Source organism: Battus philenor, unplaced genomic scaffold, assembly GCF_028537555.1.
Source record: "Battus philenor isolate CCGP_79_NKW_IND1 unplaced genomic scaffold, ilBatPhil1.0.hap1 SCAF_16, whole genome shotgun sequence".
Classification (NCBI taxonomy): domain Eukaryota; kingdom Metazoa; phylum Arthropoda; class Insecta; order Lepidoptera; family Papilionidae; genus Battus; species Battus philenor.
The window spans coordinates 60,887-76,991 of NW_027181678.1; the positions used below are offsets into that span (position 1 = coordinate 60,887).

At 46.3% G+C, this 16,105-nt stretch overlaps 4 protein-coding genes and 1 pseudogene across 9 annotated transcripts; 2 read left to right on the forward strand and 3 right to left on the reverse strand.

Annotated features, from left to right (window-relative positions):
* On the reverse strand, nt 1–4,589 carry LOC137919492 (reticulon-4-interacting protein 1, mitochondrial-like). Of its 5 annotated transcripts, none has more exons than XM_068762585.1 (9): nt 4,548–4,589; nt 3,657–3,765; nt 2,590–2,774; nt 2,193–2,401; nt 1,840–2,043; nt 1,666–1,778; nt 1,172–1,360; nt 968–1,085; nt 1–148 (listed from the first exon to the last, which is right to left on the reverse strand). In XM_068762585.1, exons 3-9 carry the CDS (start codon nt 2,765–2,767, stop codon nt 5–7), a joined length of 1,155 nt encoding a protein of 384 aa, XP_068618686.1. In that variant the 5' UTR covers nt 2,768–2,774; nt 3,657–3,765; nt 4,548–4,589; the 3' UTR covers nt 1–4. The 5 variants fall into 5 exon arrangements, with proteins under 5 accessions (XP_068618686.1, XP_068618685.1, XP_068618687.1 ...); XM_068762584.1 differs by having other exon boundaries at nt 4,513–4,557; XM_068762586.1 differs by lacking the exon at nt 4,548–4,589 and having other exon boundaries at nt 3,665–3,899.
* Nucleotides 4,227–8,068, forward strand: TrpRS-m (Tryptophanyl-tRNA synthetase, mitochondrial). The gene is made up of 6 exons (XM_068762582.1): nt 4,227–4,499; nt 4,575–4,745; nt 5,882–6,121; nt 6,260–6,404; nt 6,481–6,632; nt 6,872–8,068. Exons 1-6 carry the CDS (start codon nt 4,371–4,373, stop codon nt 7,211–7,213), a joined length of 1,179 nt encoding a protein of 392 aa, XP_068618683.1. The 5' UTR covers nt 4,227–4,370; the 3' UTR covers nt 7,214–8,068.
* Nucleotides 6,712–9,993, reverse strand: LOC137919494 (uncharacterized). Its single transcript, XM_068762588.1, has 3 exons — nt 9,565–9,993; nt 8,612–8,729; nt 6,712–7,988 (listed from the first exon to the last, which is right to left on the reverse strand). Exons 1-3 carry the CDS (start codon nt 9,775–9,777, stop codon nt 7,597–7,599), a joined length of 723 nt encoding a protein of 240 aa, XP_068618689.1. The 5' UTR covers nt 9,778–9,993; the 3' UTR covers nt 6,712–7,596.
* Nucleotides 9,994–10,167: 174 nt separating this feature from the next.
* LOC137919306 (serine/threonine-protein kinase ICK) lies at nt 10,168–12,735 on the forward strand. Of its 2 annotated transcripts, XM_068762346.1 has the most exons (7): nt 10,168–10,238; nt 10,325–10,434; nt 10,656–11,599; nt 11,780–11,842; nt 11,991–12,059; nt 12,142–12,326; nt 12,408–12,735. In XM_068762346.1, the coding sequence occupies exons 3-7, from the start codon at nt 10,761–10,763 to the stop codon at nt 12,467–12,469; spliced, it is 1,218 nt and encodes a 405-aa protein (XP_068618447.1). In that variant the 5' UTR covers nt 10,168–10,238; nt 10,325–10,434; nt 10,656–10,760; the 3' UTR covers nt 12,470–12,735. The 2 variants fall into 2 exon arrangements, with proteins under 2 accessions (XP_068618447.1, XP_068618446.1); XM_068762345.1 differs by having other exon boundaries at nt 10,184–10,434.
* A 24-nt stretch (nt 12,736–12,759) lies between these two features.
* Nucleotides 12,760–14,628, reverse strand: LOC137919307 (TAR DNA-binding protein 43 pseudogene; annotated as a pseudogene).
* Between the last annotated feature and the right edge of the window lie 1,477 nt (nt 14,629–16,105).

The window sequence follows — 16,105 nt, forward strand, 5'->3', positions numbered from 1 at the left end:
TCGTTTATTGTGCAACTGCGCCGGGAGCGTCGCGCGGCGCCGCCGTGAAGTCGAGCAGCAGCTTGCCGCGCGCGCTGCCCGCCGCGGCGCGCTCGTACGCGGCGCCGCCCGCCCACCACGGGTACGCGCGCTCCACCGCCACCGCGAACTGCAACCACACCGCATGCTGCACCGCGCGCCCCGCGCCGCCCCACGCCGCCCTCGCGGCCGCGGGCCGAGTCGCAGAGACATTACTTCACTTTTGCAACAATTGCTTTTGTATTATTCCATTTCATTTGCATGACAATGGTTTCGCTATTACGCAAAACGCGGCCACGTAACCGGTCGCCGCTAAACGTAAACTACTTCATTAAACAAAAACATTTTAATTGTGTTGTTCGTTAGCGAATACAAAAATATGAAAAAAACAAGTCGCCCAGCTGCCGGGAACTATCTTTTTGCTTGAAACTGAACCGAAGACAATGACTCGTCGGCGCGGCCGCACGCGACGCGCCGGCCCCGGAAGACCTTGCCTAGTACAATTGGTACGCGGCTCGTTTCACCTTGCGTATTACATTTTTTCAGGTGAGAACCAAACTTTAATGACTTTGTGTGGGATTATAGCATTGTCTATTGTTCGATGACGACGTGACGTCACCGCGGGAACCTCGTCGCGCCTGCCTGCCCGCTCAAACCCCAAGGGCCACGGCGCGCCGGCTAGAAGGCAACATACTTTTGCGCGCTGTACCCGCAGTACCACAACACTTTGCATGTACGTATAGTACGATCTCTCTCTTTTCACATCAGATTTCATGCTGTGAACTTCTCGGTTCGCCGAGATTCTGTGCATGTCCCTATCTGGGGGCGCATTCCGAGGAATATGCGGTGGAGTACGAGCGGTGTGCCTCTAATCGCCTTCGGAGTGTACACCTAGAAGAGAAGTAGATGCACGAAGGCACAGTATGAGCAGCGCGTTACTCAGGACTACCTTGCCGTCGTCGGCTAGCCGGCGCAGCAGCTGGATGTCCTCACCGGACGGGGAGAAGAACGCCCAGCGCACTTGTGCTGCCCTGCAGGTGCCCGCACCGCCCGTCACGCCCGCGGCCCTGCGTCCGTCATAATAACAAAATAGAAACAATATCCTCGTGTACAGCTGGAAATAGGGAGCTGGGAGTGTAGGAGTGTCGCTCACGAGCCCCACGCGGCGGCGGCTGAGTGCGCAGCCAGCGAAAGCACGGCGGAAGCGGCGCCCGGCAAGAGGCCGCGCGCGTCCGCCTCACGCAGCAGCGGCGCGCTCAGCGTCACATAGCGCGCGAACTGCCAGCGTCGCGCGCCTGCCGCGGCGCCGCCCAGCCCCGCGCAGTCCAGGATCGCGTCGTACCTGCGCACGCGCGCCTCCGTTATCCGCAGTGCCGACACCTTGCACAAGGAAAACTCGACTCTGACACCAGGCTCATATCAGCCGATACAGGCCCACTACCATTCTTAGGCTCCACCCAAAGATCGTCACGTTGACCGCTTCTGCACTGCCATCCTCTGACTTCCCGCGACATTCACTATGTCGTCGGTCTACCGAGGTGCGGTTCGTCTGGACTTTACAAACAAAATAATATAATTGATTACGTAATGCGACTCATTTATACCCTATTCCGCTAAAATCATAATGAATAGGTAGAAAATATTTACGGCCCCAATTCTTCCAACGCGCGGTCGTAGTCCTCGGCGTGGCGGTCCAGCGCCGCCACCGCGCCCAGCGCTAGCGCGCGCGGACACAGCTCGCTCGCGCACCCCACCACCACCTGCACAACGACGCGTGAGTGGTATCCAAGAGCAGAGCTCTGGGCGACTTCATAGGCTTACCTGCGCGCCGGAGTACTGCAGCAGCTGAAGCGCGGCGTGCCCCACCCCGCCCAGGCCCAGCAGAAGCACGCGCGGCGCGGGTCGGCGCACGGTGGCGGCGCGTGGCGGTAGCCCCGCGGCTCGCAACGCGGCGCACGCCGATAGCGCCGCGTACAGGGCGCCGCCCGCCTCTAAGTCCCCCAGCGCGCTCGGCGCTTCGCCAACCTGCATGCGACGCCCACACCACTCGTAAAGACCGGAACCAAATTGTTCACCGATATTCAAGAACCGGTCGGTAGCGTGCGCAACAATGTTTTCAGTGTCGCTACTACAGAAGACGGAACGCGGAGATTCGATAGGAGAGCAGAACTGACCCACCGGTCCCTGACGACGACGTACTGCGCGTGCGAGCCCGGCCAGTGCGGCGGCAGCACGCCCCACACGCGGCGGCCGGTGCGAAAGGTGCATGCCGAACCCGCCTGCGCCACGTCGCCACAGAAGTCGCGCCCCACCACCAGCGGGAACTCCACGTCCACGCCCTCCAGTGACCGCAGCGCGTTCAGCACGCGCGCTCCATATCCGCCTGCGACCGGACGGAATGACATGCTCAGAGTGCAATTTCAGATGCAATATCGACGTCCTTCGCCCCTTGAGGCGTGAGGCGTCACTACATGGCTAAGTTAAGGCAGGCAGCGCGCCTCGCAGAGCTTGTACGCGTGAAGAGAAGCATATCACGCGAGCGCGGCAAGGGGCCGCGTTGCCATAGCAGACCTATCATAGCGACGTCGAGCGGGTTGATTGACGCAGTGCGCACGCGCACGAGCAGGTGGTCGGGCGCGCGCAACGCCGGCACGCGCGCCTCCTCCAGCCGCAGCTCGGCGGGCGGCCCGTAGCAATGCGCGCGCCAGGCCCGCATGCGTGCCACCCCCGCAGCCGCCGAGCGTCCCATGCCGCACCTGCGACACGCCCGCATTGACTCACAACGTTATTTTTTCAACCAAACCAAACTCTTGCTACCTAATGGTATCAAATCTCCAGGATTGACCAAGACAATTGTTTTGTTTTCTTTTTCAAGCAAAACAGTATAAACATGGACAAGCCATTTATTCATTTATGTCAGGCCACAGACGCCCAATGCACGGCAAAGGCTTCCCCAATGATTGCCACAATGATTTTGCCTGGATGTGGCGACATTCCATGACCTCAATTATGTTATTGGTTAACCCTGAGGGGGCCTTCCCACGAATTGTACAAGCCATTACAAAAGATTAGTGTTGTTTTGAATATTCACTGCTCTTTCAAATCAATTAAATAAAACTAAGTGTAAGAAATGTTTGTTTTTGTACTATCGACATTGGAGATAACATATAACCAAATGTAGGTGTGGGTGGATCCCTTTATCTAGAATGCATCTAATATGAATCTTAAGCCAGCATTGAGCAAATCACTATTCTTAATTCTCAGAGCAATTGCAATAAGGGGTCTCCACGAATATGGATGGATAATCTATCCTTACCTCCAGGTTCACATTTTGCTAATAAATATAATATTCATGTAAGCTTTGTTGAGGCGAAAATATTTTTACATTAAAATAAACATTTTGAAATTCATCACAACATTATATGAATAGAATTAGCTACGCTTGCTCCAAGTTCAGCTGTATATTCCTCTTGTAAACAACATTGTAACTTTGGTACTGTGTATCCCCTTCAAAAGAGTGAATACTAGATTGTAGCAGAAGTGTGGCATTAACAATAAATAATACTCGGTTTAATTTGTAGTCACAAGGCCTTCTTTGTTATGAAGCAAATTGAAAAGATGTTAAAATCTTAACTCACTATTTCACCTTATCGTAGTATTCCGGCCGTTTTTATGTAGCAGATAGCTGCTCTCACTCCTTTATTTATTACTATATGATTCAATTATCGTCGAAGATAAAGATGACATCTGCAAAAACAATTAAAAGGATGTTATGGCTATCAGAAAAGATCCTACAACCAGACTAGCAATGTTTTTAAGATTTTTTGGTTATAATTCTATCGAAGTAAACAATGCTATCAGCTGTTGCGTCACTGACATTTACAAATGCCAATCCCAATTCTATTTAAATACGTGAAATATTTGAAAATAGGTGATAAACATTTTTAATATTTTCTACGAATTTTTGTTCTATTTTTTAATGTTGTATTCTGAAATTTATTATTTAGACGATTAACATGCAAAGTATTTGTTTTAAAATAAAAATTTCAATGCTTAAGATATGTTGAAAATAATTAAACTTTTCTTTTCATTACGCTAAATATTTCAATGTTGTGCTGTTAACAACAAATATTGCTATTTATTAGATATTATTTGTATTGATTAGCATAAGTATAGTTTATATTCGGAATGTCAAACGGAAAGTTTATGTATTATGACATCGACTCGCTGTGGAGTGTTACGGTGACTAACCTAAACTTGATTATAATAGCAAAGCAACAGTAAACGTTCAAATTATTTGATGCGATGGTATAGAACTGGTGAAAGATATTGTTAATGAAAAACTTTAGACGATGGTTGTTTTTAGACTATTTCATTCAAATCCTTTGGCCTCTGCTTTGACAATGGCCGTACGTAGAGCTTTCAGCAGGAAACATATCAGACATTACGGAAAAAATCCAAATAGAGGTTTTTGTGGCAAGGTAAAAGCAATACTTTAGGAACAAGTAGTCAGTTCCGCGCGCACGCACGAGAATATCGTGAGTACGGTGTTGCAGCCAGAGCCGGCAGAGGGGTGGCCGCGGCGGGTGGTGTCGGGGTTGCAGCCCACGGGCGAGCTGCACGTAGGCAACTACTTCGGTGCGCTGCGGCGCTGCGTTCAGCTGCAGCAAGCTGGTGACGACGTCATGCTCTTCATCGCCGATTTGCACTCGTTTACTTCTCACCAGGTTTTTTTCTAATTTATTTTGTTGTTGTTTAATTACTACATTTAAACGCTATGTGATTACCATGTTCATTGTCACAAATTAATTTCTGTCTCAGTATGTTATGTTTATGCTGCTAATTTCCAACTAACATGAAATATTAGGAAATGTTTAGTATGCAAATCCATCAACTCCAATTTTTGTAAATTCATAAGTTTAATTGTCAAAGCACTAGAGTTAGTTATCACTTTTTATATATTTTTAATAACTCTCCTGAATAATAAACATTAACACCATTGAATCCCATTTTTTTTATTACGGAATTTTTTGATCTACACTTACCCAAGTGTAGATCTTTTCTTTTGTGTATTAGCTATGTGAATTCGGTTAGTTCATATTTGCAATCTCTCCTTACTTTACTCTGCTTACTATACTTTGTAAAAACTTGACTGTTTATTCTCCACTTGTTCTTGGTTTGTATCCCCCAAGAGACAGTAGTTACAATTATCAATTACCTTTATTTTGTAATGTTGCATGTTAGCGTTCCATGCGTCTAAATAAAAATTTTAACAAGAAACCTATAAATTGAAGAAATGTCTCATAATTTGTAATACAGTAAAGATAATTGAACATTTGAAGGGGCACATCTCAAGTGGTGTGAAAATGTGGAAGCATGCTGTTGGCTCAGCAAATCATCACTTCCCTTTCAATATAAATAATATTTTCTACCAGTACAATTTAAAATAAAAGGTGGCATTATGCCCATTTTTGAGGTCTCTGCAATTTAACTTACTTCACTATTAACTAACACTATAAATAACTTGCTTAAAATTGGTTTTAAATTCCCTGCATCATGTAGGTAAATCTCATAATCTCTCATAATATTTGTACTGCAAGATCATCAATACCATTAGAATTGGCTGGTTTTATTCAGCAATGATTCAATGCCAGCATTTTCTGTTACAGTAAAACACTTTGCCCTGTAAACATGTTGCAACTGGTTATAAATCAAGCCATAAATATAATATATTTATCAGTCAGAAAGGAAGAATTTAAAAGTATTTAGTTTATCATCCACAAAAAGTGATTTGTAATTGCACATCACTGACTAAACCAATTATAAATATTGGAGCAGCTGCAATGTAACAGGTTTCTGGCAGAGGGCGGGCGAGCTGCAGGCGCACACTCTGCAGCTGGCAGCTGTGGCGCTGGCGGCTGGGCTGCAGCCGGAGCGTGGCGCGCTGTTCGTCCAGTCAGCGGTGGCTCGTCACGCCGAGCTGTGTTGGCTGCTAGCGTGCCTCGCCACGCAAGCCCGCCTCGCGCATCTGCCTCAGTACAAAGAGAAGGCCTCCACCATGAAGGAGGTGCCCGTCGGCCTCCTTTTGTACCCCGTACTGCAGGTAATTTGACTCAAACACTCATATTCATTATTCGTTTATATAAGGATTTGGAACAAAGTAGTTTTAGGTAAAGATAACAGATCACTGTTTGCTTTAGGTATAATGAATTTCTAAACTGTACGTGGGTAACGGTTTCAGGCGGCCGATATCCTGGTGTACCGTGGCACACACGTGCCAGTGGGCGCAGACCAGCTGCAGCACTTGCAAGTTGCTGCTCAGCTGGTGCGAACGTTCCGTCACCGCTACGGGGATGCCTTCCCCACGCCGCGCGCGCTGCTTGCTGGTGAGGTGTCATTGATTTTGGTGTGGTGCTGCGCGTGGACCTTGTTTTCATTGTGTACTTTTGTGCTATGACACAGAGGACGGCAGCGACAAAATTAGAAGTCTGCGAGACCCAAACAAGAAGATGTCAAAGTCGGACCCTGATCCTAAGTCTAGAATACTGTTAATCGACTCCGATGATACAATAAGGCACAAAATTAGAAAGGCAGTCACGGACTTTACTCCTCAGGTCAGTTTTCTAGTCTTCCTTGCTCCTCCCGGGCTGTGGCGCGAGAAACAATGAGATGGTTAAGAATTAAAACAGAACCCTAGTTGCTTTATCTTCATTTATTAATCTATGTATAAATCATTACAAACAGCTGCTCCAGAACTGCTTCCGACTTATTTGAACGCTTAGAAAATGCAACATTTCGCATTAGTATATGATTGGTCCAATCCAGTATTCTAAACAATCAGTAACATTGGCAGGTGACATTTGACCCAGAAAATCGTCCAGGTGTGTCGAATCTGGTGAACCTGCACTGTTTGGCGAGCGGCCTGTTGCCGGAAGAGGCGGTGGAGGAGGCCGAGGGGCTAACGACGGCTCAGTATAAAGGAGTGGTCGCGGAAGCTCTGTGTGCGGCGCTAGGCCCGGTGCGGGAGCGCGCGGCCGAGCTGAGAGCGCGCCCCGATTTTTTGCGCGACGTGCTGCAGCACGGAGCGACCCGCGCTCGTGCCCGCGCCGACGCAGTCTACAATTGCGTGGCCGAGCTCACCGGACTGACGTCACCCGCAGCACTGCGCCCAGAGCGTTCCGGCATCCTACGCTAGGCCAGTTGCATCAGCTGCACCATCACTCGCAATAGTAAATTACAATGTGCACTACCTGGCTAGTGATGTTTTAAATGAATATAATAACATAATGCAAATGTGTATCGTGAACGTTTTGAGTATTTATCTGTGTACAGGAATAGTTAAAATGTTGTACATAAGAAATATGTTTGTGTATAATAAATGTTACACGCTCTACCAACAACACCAAAATGTTTGAATGCAGTAAACACTGCACTGTCCGCGTAGACCCCTCCCGGCCTACCGTGCGGTACGGGGGCGTCGGTCCCACTCGTTTACGCATATACGCACACCATACAATATTGATAATTAATTAGCTGCCGCTGGCTGCCTGTGCACGAGAGAGATGGATTAATCAATAATCAAATACGAGGATGATGCTGCTGTTGCATGGCGATCATGCCGTGATCGTGCGCGGCGTGTGTGGCATGTGCAGCGTGTGTGACATGCGTCACGTGTGTCGGCGGTGCGTGCGGGGCGTGCGCCGGCGGACCGTGGGACGGCTGCGCGTGCGTGGGCACATGGACCCTCTCGCGCATCAGCGTCACCATGTCACGCAACAAGTCGACGGCCTGCGCGACCGCCTCGGCCTGCTTCTCAGCGGCGAGCGCGCTCCGCATGGCCGCTTCGGCCAGCAGCTCCTCGGTGCTAAGGCGCGCGTCGCCGCCAGCCGCGCCTGAACCCTCCGAATACATGTCGTCGTCCAACACGGGCTTACGCTCCTCGTCCGAGTTGCTCCCTCCGCGTCCACCGCCTGAAGATTACATTGATGTACAAATTATAATAAACAACATAGAACTAAAACCATCGCCTTTAAAAAATAAATTGCTAAGAGTTTGATATGGACCTTCAATGCCTTCCACCCAATGCAGACTTCTAGACCCTTCATACATGAATTATTAAAAGAATACTAAAACTTAAAGACTTATCAGTTAAGATAGTCCTCTAGCTCTGCAATGCAATAAGCAACCAATGTTTTGCCAGGTTGCCTGTCCGTCTGACTACAACTGACAGCAAGATAACAGCAATTGGTGTTCCCTTGAACACATTTTACACCTTTATCAGCCTCATCCACCCAGAGCAACTGACCATGTTAGGCCCTAGTGCAGTGCCTAATAAATTGACACTTGGTATTTATTTGATAGTCCATAAACACTGCATCTGAAAGTTAATAGGAGTAGTTGAGCTAATTTGCATGAATGTTTGAGACAGGCTCAAATTTTCTTCGGGGGCCTAAATTAATAACATTAATTAATATTGTAAAATGTTGATCCTTAGATAAGGAACAATTAAGTCTTCTCACTTAGACTTAACCGGATCTGAAGAAATTGTAGAAAATCAACTAAATCTGCAAACATGAAAATTTCAAGTGCTTACACTCGTTTGGTCTTGTTCCCAATATGCTCTGCAGGCGCTCTTCAACATTGGAGAGGTCCCCCAGGGCCCCACCAGCAGCACACTTTTTCCGGGCCTTATACTTAATGTCTGCCCAATACTGAAATATAACTTTATTTAAAGTTTGAGTGAATTGACTGCGGCTCTCAATTTACTGTTTTAGAGCAAGATGTCTATTTAACTATGTGCTTGCCTGGCTCTATTAAAGATGAATTTTCTGTTTTATGTAGTTATTGTAAATTGATTTTAACCTCAATGCCGTTTTTAGTATTTATGAAGTAATGTCTCAAACCCTTGAGGCATTACCATGTAGAACACAAGAATGCCTGCAGAGACAACATAGTATCAGCGATGCTAATGCACATTGGCTAGTTCTTTGACAGACCATTTCTTAAGGAACAAATTTTATTTTAACCATTTAAAATACTTCATACAACACTACTACACTCTTGTGTGGCATCAGGAAACTATTTAACATCAGATGGATACCATTGCAGAAGTCATTAGGATTAGGAGTTACTACTATACTGCAGCTAACAAGTATCATTGCAGCATCCATTTCTTTGCCCGAACAGTATAGCATAAATATTATTTTGTATTAAAAAACACAAGAATATAGCACATTCATAAAGTTCAAGTGCAATGTGCATTATAGTATATGATTGTGTAAACATTCTACTTGGCTCATGACTTGACTCATGTGGTGCTACACCATAGTTCTGAATAAAATTACAACAAGTTATGAACATGTTACTGTTAAAATAAGATCTTTTTAATTCATTGGCAATACCATGATGCTGTATACACAAACGTTTAATTTACGACTGAAGTAGGGTAAGACTGCCTGGTTTCAGGCTCGGCCATTTGTAAATTTTCGGCGCTCTCTGGCAAGATGACATTAGTAGGTACAGTTGGTCGCCGGCATCTGCACTTACCCGGCACCACTTGTCGGGTGACTTGCGTGCGCCGCCGGTGTCTGCCGCTGCCGCGTTGAGGCGTTCGGCCAGCAGGCGCCACAGTTTGCTGGAGCTGAAGCGCGAGTACACAGACTGCTTGCCGGCGGCAAAGTCACGGTGCTCTTCCATAAACGACAACAGCAGATCCAGTTGCTCCGAACTCACTCTACATCTGGTCAGCACGGCACTCATGTTTACAACACATAGCGCTAACTCACAATTACTCTAAAACTTTTTGTTTCCGCGTTGACGCTGCTTCGATTTGAACTAATAGAATGCCTTAATTGACATTTCAAAAACAACTATTAATGATATCACCTGTTGTTCTAATTTTTAGCGCGGTTATTTGCAGGTTACAAATAAAAATACACATTTTATATCAACCATGGAATACATTGCTGTGCAGTCGGTATTTTGACAAAAAACTTTTTTTATAATCTAGTTTAGTTATAGGTAATATAAGTTTGGCCATAAAATGGATCAATAAAAATTATTTTTATAATTTTTGATTATTGAAGTTTTGACGCTTAATACAATAAAAAGGTGGAAAAATATAAAAAGAAAGTTTATTAGATGCTCGTACAAGCATAATGTTCAGTACTTTTTATATCATAAGTTTCGTTCGGTTACTGTGGCAACAGATAGTTAAACAAGTTAGATTCATCTGCCTTTTCAATATTTATTATTTTGTTGTAAAGTTTCTTCATGATAGAAAAATAAAGTAAATTTTGTTAATCAGATACTTTGTTACGGTGCAGCACCGGCCTCCTTTAACTAATTCCGAGACAAAGATGTTTTGGTCGCCTGGCAAGCTAAATCCTTCACCCGTATAAAATAATTTTTGGACAGGTACCAAATAAATATAAAATGTTTCTTAAAGATTAGAATGAGATTAACATCTCGTTATATTTTATAAGTAATGTTTATAAGTCCTGACATGTCTGATTTTATTTGTCAAATTAATAGGTTTCTCATAATTTGGTTTTTGCAAATTATTGCCATTCCTATTTGGTTATAAACAGAATTAATTTTCTATTTTTTAAGTACTCAACCTACCTTTGTTTTTTCAGGGGTCAGGATGTAATACGCTAAGCTATATTCGATATCAGAGTATGCATGTATTGTAAGTTTCGAGAAAGAGTGAGCTGCTCCAGCTGGACGAACATCGCATCGCCATGAACCGCTACGTGGTGCTGCAGCAGCTCGGCGACGGCACATACGGGTCGGTGGTGTTGGCACAGCGGCGGGATACCGGCGAGAAGGTCGCGATCAAGCGCATGAAAAGAAAGTACTACTCGTGGGATGAGGCCATGAACCTGCGCGAGGTGCGCTCGCTCAAAAAGCTCAACCACGCCAATATCGTGAAGTTACGAGAGGTGATCCGTGAGAACGACACCCTTTACTTCGTGTTCGAGTATATGCGCGGCAACCTGTATCAACTGATAAGGGACGCCGAACGTAACTTTCCGGAGCCCGTGTTGCGTAACATCCTGTATCAAGTACTACAGGGCTTGGCCCACATGCACCGCCACGGTTTCTTCCACCGCGATCTAAAGCCCGAGAACTTGCTGTGCGCCGGCCCTGAGCTGGTGAAGATCGCCGACCTGGGGCTTGCGCGCGAGGTCCGTTCGCGGCCGCCCTACACAGATTACGTATCCACGCGTTGGTACCGCGCGCCCGAGGTGTTGCTTCACGACACCCATTATGGAGCCCCTATCGATCTCTGGGCGCTCGGCTGTATAGCGGCCGAACTCTACACGAGCCGGCCGTTGTTTCCAGGGAACTCGGAGATCGACCAGCTGTACAAGATTTGCGCCGTGCTGGGCACCCCGGACCGAAACGAATGGCCCGAAGGTTACGCCCTAGCGGAAGCGCTGCGATTCCGGTTCCCGACGAGCGCGGGCGTGCCTCTGGGGCGAGTGGTGACGGGGGCATCGGCCGCCGCACGTGCCCTGCTCGCTGCGCTACTCCGCTACCCGCCGCGAGACCGCCCCACGGCGCCGCAGGCCCTCCGGTACCGCCCGCTACCCACTCCATTTCTTTATTTCATTTTCTTTTTAACGCTTTTTAAGAGATAATCTGGGATCAATCCTGATGATAATATACCACGATCGAGCGCTCCCAGCGACGATGTCCGGCATCGGCACCTCGACGGTCGGTGCGTCGCATTCACTTGGCAATGCCTTACTTTCAGATTTCCTTACTTCGCAGTCGGAGCCGCCTTGGGTTTGCCTCCTCCAACATCGCGAGCTAGAAGGTAAGTAAAGATAATACTTGCGGTTACGTTACAAGACGTTGAGATTGTGTCCTCCACCAAAGCGATCCATTTTCGGAGCCTCTCTCAGTTTGTGGAAATGTTCGTGTTTTTGACAGATGTTACAGAATTAAAATTGCACGCGTTGCAGGAGTGCGATTCGCGCGGAGGTGGAGCACGCTGCAGGCGCGCGCGCTGACCGCTTCGCTGACATTCTTGGGTGAGTACGTCGGCGAGCTGGTTGCGGTCTGACGGGTGCGGGCAGACCTTCCACTCGCGATCTGCTTGTGATCCGTCGGCAGGGACGAGGTGGTGCACGAGGCGCAGCGCGGTGCGCGCAGTGTAGCGCCGCCGGCGCCAGCTTTGCCAGCCGTGCCGCCGGCGCCGCCCGCCGCCGCCGCCGCATACCTGGGCGCGGCGCGCTACGTGGCTGGGGCGCGTATCGACACGTCGCTTTTCCGCCCCGTGCCGCTCCGGTCACATCGAGGTGAGCACCGCGTGTGTTTGGCTAGTAATGTGTAAATTAAAACGCTGTTTAATAACCACGAACTGTTTGTGATGGTTACAGAGACTGCGATGGTGGGCAGCGGAGCCCAGCGCGTCGACTGGGCGGCTAAGTATCTCCGTTGATGGACAAACTAAGCTTCATGGCACTACCGTCAGTGGTTAGAGTGGCGTCACCGACGCTGTGAAAATGGACCTCCGCCTGCATACAATTTAGTGTGATTGTGACTCTAATCGAAACACTTGTGTCCTGGTATGTTTTTGACCAAAGAACCAAAACATATCCTTGAGATACGGCAATTGACTGAGAAGCCCCAATGCGCACCGGAGCAAGACCGGCCAAGCGCCCTTGACGGGCAAACTGCTGGCTCTGACTTGTATGGAATTTAAAATAAAACACATGTATAATCTGTAGTTTTACTTGTTGGCTCCACTTTTTATTTACACAACCATGCTCCAAGTTCCACCAGAACCGCACAATGACCTAGCCCGCTAACAAAATTAATTTTGGAAAAATAAAGTTTAGACAACAAAAAGTAGATACAACCGAATGGCAGTTGAGATTGTGATAGTCGATGAGTTACAAAGTGTTTACATTGACTGGACCAGGGTATGCGGTATCACTTGAAGTGGTATGAGCTCCTACAGAAGCAGGCATTGTGTCTATATACATGTCCAGAACATTAAACATTCAAATAAGAAAATAAGTTGTGGTTATTTACAATATTCATTTATTACTATTTTTATCAAGGCACACTCAAATTCTTATGTAGTAATGTTTGAGAATTATATTCTACCTTATAAACAGACAAGTATCAATATGAGATGATGGTCTTACAGTAGTATGGATGTTCACACATTTACACCAACATGAACTACATTACAAGGACTGTTGTTACAGTCAGTCACATTGCCATTGGACTCTAAAATTGTAGCTTCCTGTGAGGCGGCAAGACATCAAGGCCTACAGGTTCAGTTTGCAGGATGCCGCAATACACATGTTTGTTTTTGTAACAGGCAGAGCCACAGGTCAAGTTTATTATTTACTTATATAACATTGTCATTGACTAACATTTTGATTTAATGCACACTAAAACACAAATAGGTAACTTCTCAACTACAATATACTATTTACATATTTGTATATAAAATTTGTTAGTAATTATAACAAGGGAAATGGTGAAGCATCATTCATACTTGAGGTAGGGCTTGGTGTCTGCGGACACAGAGTGTGTAGTCTGTGGGGCGTGTGAAGTTTGAGGGATGTGCTGGGCATGTGCCACATGCCCAGAAGGCTGCGAGTGCGCCGGCCATGCCTCAGGTGGCCAGCTGTATACGCGAGGGGCTCCGCCGTCCAGCAAACCCCAGCTTAGCAGCTGGGAACGAGAACCTCTGTCTCTTTTCGGAGACGCCGTTGAGATGTTAACTGAAACTCCCTTGATGATGTGGTCCTGTCCACACAAAGACTGGGCCACTTCTGGATCTAAAAATGTAACAAAGCTGAACGCGCGAAATGGGCGCGGTACAAACACGTCGGTCACTTGACCAAAGGCTCCAAAATATTCGCGCAAGTCTTCCGCCGTCAGGCTCTCGGTACACCGGCCCACAAACACCTTGCGGTGCGCGGCGGCGCCGCCGTCCTTGCTATTGGGTATGCGCACGTCGCACCAGCGCCCGTCGATCATGTGCCGCCGCCCGAGCGCGCGCACCTGCGCCTCGTACTCCGCGAACTTGATGAATCCGAACCCTTTGGACAGTCCCGTGGCATCGCGCTTCACTTGAACCATCAGCAGTTCCCCGAACGACGAAAAGTAGTCGCGAACTGCGTCTTCCGCCGTCTTCCAAGGCAACCCGAGCACGATGAGGTCGGAGCAGCGCGGGCGTGGTGGCGGCGCGCCGGAGCGCGGGAACGCACAGAAATAGCGGTGCGCCGCCCAGCCCCCAGCCGGCGGGGACACACGCTCCTCCACAAGCCGCAGCCCGCGCAGGCGGCCGCCGGCGCGGTACTTCAGTCCGCTCGCACCCGCGAACTGCGCCGTTACCGTGCTCAGTAATAAGGAGCCGTCCTCCTCGGTGGGTAGCTCGATGGGCTCGTCCTGCTCGCCCTCACTCACCAGCACGTACTCTATCGACATGGCGCTCACCAGCCGATCTCTCCTCGCGCACGCGTCATTGCGTTCACATTATCAGTGGCCACGAGTCGCACCGTGCCGTTTGTTCCAGCTTCTGGTTTCGACAATTTCGTCTGGGCAATGTCATCTATCATGTTATGCGTGACGTAGGACGTGACGTTTCTTGAATGTCATAAATAAAACTGTCAGAAGCAAAATCGGATATTTGCACAAAAACGTACAGATTGTTTATATATGCATATCAATAATACTTGATAACTTTTTATTAATCGTCACATATGTGTTAAGAATAATTTTGGTAACTTTGCTTACATGAACATATTTATAGTGAAACCTATTTGTTTATATATTGACAACGATAAATCTTTTCTTTAGTGAATTGGAACGGGTATAAATTATTGATGTTAAAATTACCATTACGTTGGCTGCAGCTTATACTAGATACTATCTAGCCTGCTTCACTTATTAAATATCTTTATTACTTACACTAGTTAAGAGAAAGTACTTTGGAATTTAAACCCTAAATTTATTTAAGTAAATACGTTCTTGCTCACTCTCTACGTAGTTACAAATAGTGATTAAAAATTTTAAAAAGTATGTACAATTAATTGTCTATAAACTTTAAAAGAATTTATTACATTAAAATGTATCTTAGTAACAATTAATTATAATTAAATATCATGCGATATTAAATTTGATCTTAGATAGAGACTTTTTTAATTGGTGTAAAGTCTAGTCATGGGAAATAAATTGTTTCAAATTTGAACGACCGTAATATGTGCGTTACGTTTACAGTATTGTTAAATTTGATTTCCACATGTCGCGAATATGGTCTTCCAAATAGCATACTGACATTAAAAGATTATATATGTCAAAACGCTCCTAACGACCGACACGAATTCTGACAGTTGTTAAAAAGGCGGGCCGAAACACGCCATCTTGCTTCTGGAACGGTGTCATTTATAGTCTGAAGTTTGTCATAGCAGTTGCAATGTAGGTTGCAATTTTAGGTTAAGTAAATTAGTCATTACTGACACGAAGAAACTTTAGATATTCAAGTTATATTTAATTTCTGAATATTCATAACATTCATTTTAAAGTGCCGCGCGTGCTACTAGATGGGCTCAGTTGTTTATATTAACGATGTATAATATACTTCATTAAGCCCATCATCATAATTATAAAAACTGAATAATAATAATAAAAACTAAATAATTAAAAATATCACATCAACTTGGATAAATATTACATTTGCCTGAGAGAGAAGAGAACACAAAAATGTTAATTAATAAATGAATAATAAATTGTCAAAAAAATATTCCTTAAAATTATTATCAAACATTGGTATTGATTTTGCCCATTTTATAGTTAAAGAACCTATTTAACAACCGAACTGCGTAACGGAAAAAGATTTGACCGTGTACGATGCAGGCGATGATAAGGATGTTTCTGAGATAATGTTCCAGTCCATCATCCGTCTCTGCTGGAAAAGAGTATTGCGTCTTGATAACGTTTGCCGGTACTCGGTAGGAACATTGACCGCAGCCAACGCCCTGTGACGATTAATACCTCTTGAAGTGTGACAACGCTCTTTTCGTAACGAAAACGCTTCTTTCTAACAGATCCGAGC

What these genes read in the sequence shown, in the direction of transcription:
- LOC137919492 (XM_068762585.1), bottom strand. Translation starts at nt 2,767, where the DNA reads ATGGGACGCTCGGCGGCTGCGGGGGTGGCACGCATGCGGGCCTGGCGC. An exon ending in GCTCGACGTCGCTATGATAG is followed by an intron (nt 2,402 to 2,589) that starts GTCTGCTATGGC and finishes GTCCGGTCGCAG; the next exon opens with GCGGATATGGAGCGCGCGTG. An exon ending in GGCTAGCCGACGACGGCAAG is followed by an intron (nt 149 to 967) that starts GTAGTCCTGAGT and finishes GTGTGGTTGCAG; the next exon opens with TTCGCGGTGGCGGTGGAGCG.
- LOC137919306 (XM_068762346.1), top strand. Translation starts at nt 10,761, where the DNA reads ATGAACCGCTACGTGGTGCTGCAGCAGCTCGGCGACGGCACATACGGG. An exon ending in ACGGCGCCGCAGGCCCTCCG is followed by an intron (nt 11,600 to 11,779) that starts GTACCGCCCGCT and finishes CCTTACTTTCAG; the next exon opens with ATTTCCTTACTTCGCAGTCG. An exon ending in CCAACATCGCGAGCTAGAAG is followed by an intron (nt 11,843 to 11,990) that starts GTAAGTAAAGAT and finishes CACGCGTTGCAG; the next exon opens with GAGTGCGATTCGCGCGGAGG.
- LOC137919494 (XM_068762588.1), bottom strand. Translation starts at nt 9,777, where the DNA reads ATGAGTGCCGTGCTGACCAGATGTAGAGTGAGTTCGGAGCAACTGGAT. An exon ending in CACCCGACAAGTGGTGCCGG is followed by an intron (nt 8,730 to 9,564) that starts GTAAGTGCAGAT and finishes GTTATATTTCAG; the next exon opens with TATTGGGCAGACATTAAGTA. An exon ending in GGGAACAAGACCAAACGAGT is followed by an intron (nt 7,989 to 8,611) that starts GTAAGCACTTGA and finishes TGTAATCTTCAG; the next exon opens with GCGGTGGACGCGGAGGGAGC.
- TrpRS-m (XM_068762582.1), top strand. Translation starts at nt 4,371, where the DNA reads ATGGTTGTTTTTAGACTATTTCATTCAAATCCTTTGGCCTCTGCTTTG. An exon ending in ATAGAGGTTTTTGTGGCAAG is followed by an intron (nt 4,500 to 4,574) that starts GTAAAAGCAATA and finishes ACGGTGTTGCAG; the next exon opens with CCAGAGCCGGCAGAGGGGTG. An exon ending in ACTCGTTTACTTCTCACCAG is followed by an intron (nt 4,746 to 5,881) that starts GTTTTTTTCTAA and finishes GGTTTCTGGCAG; the next exon opens with AGGGCGGGCGAGCTGCAGGC.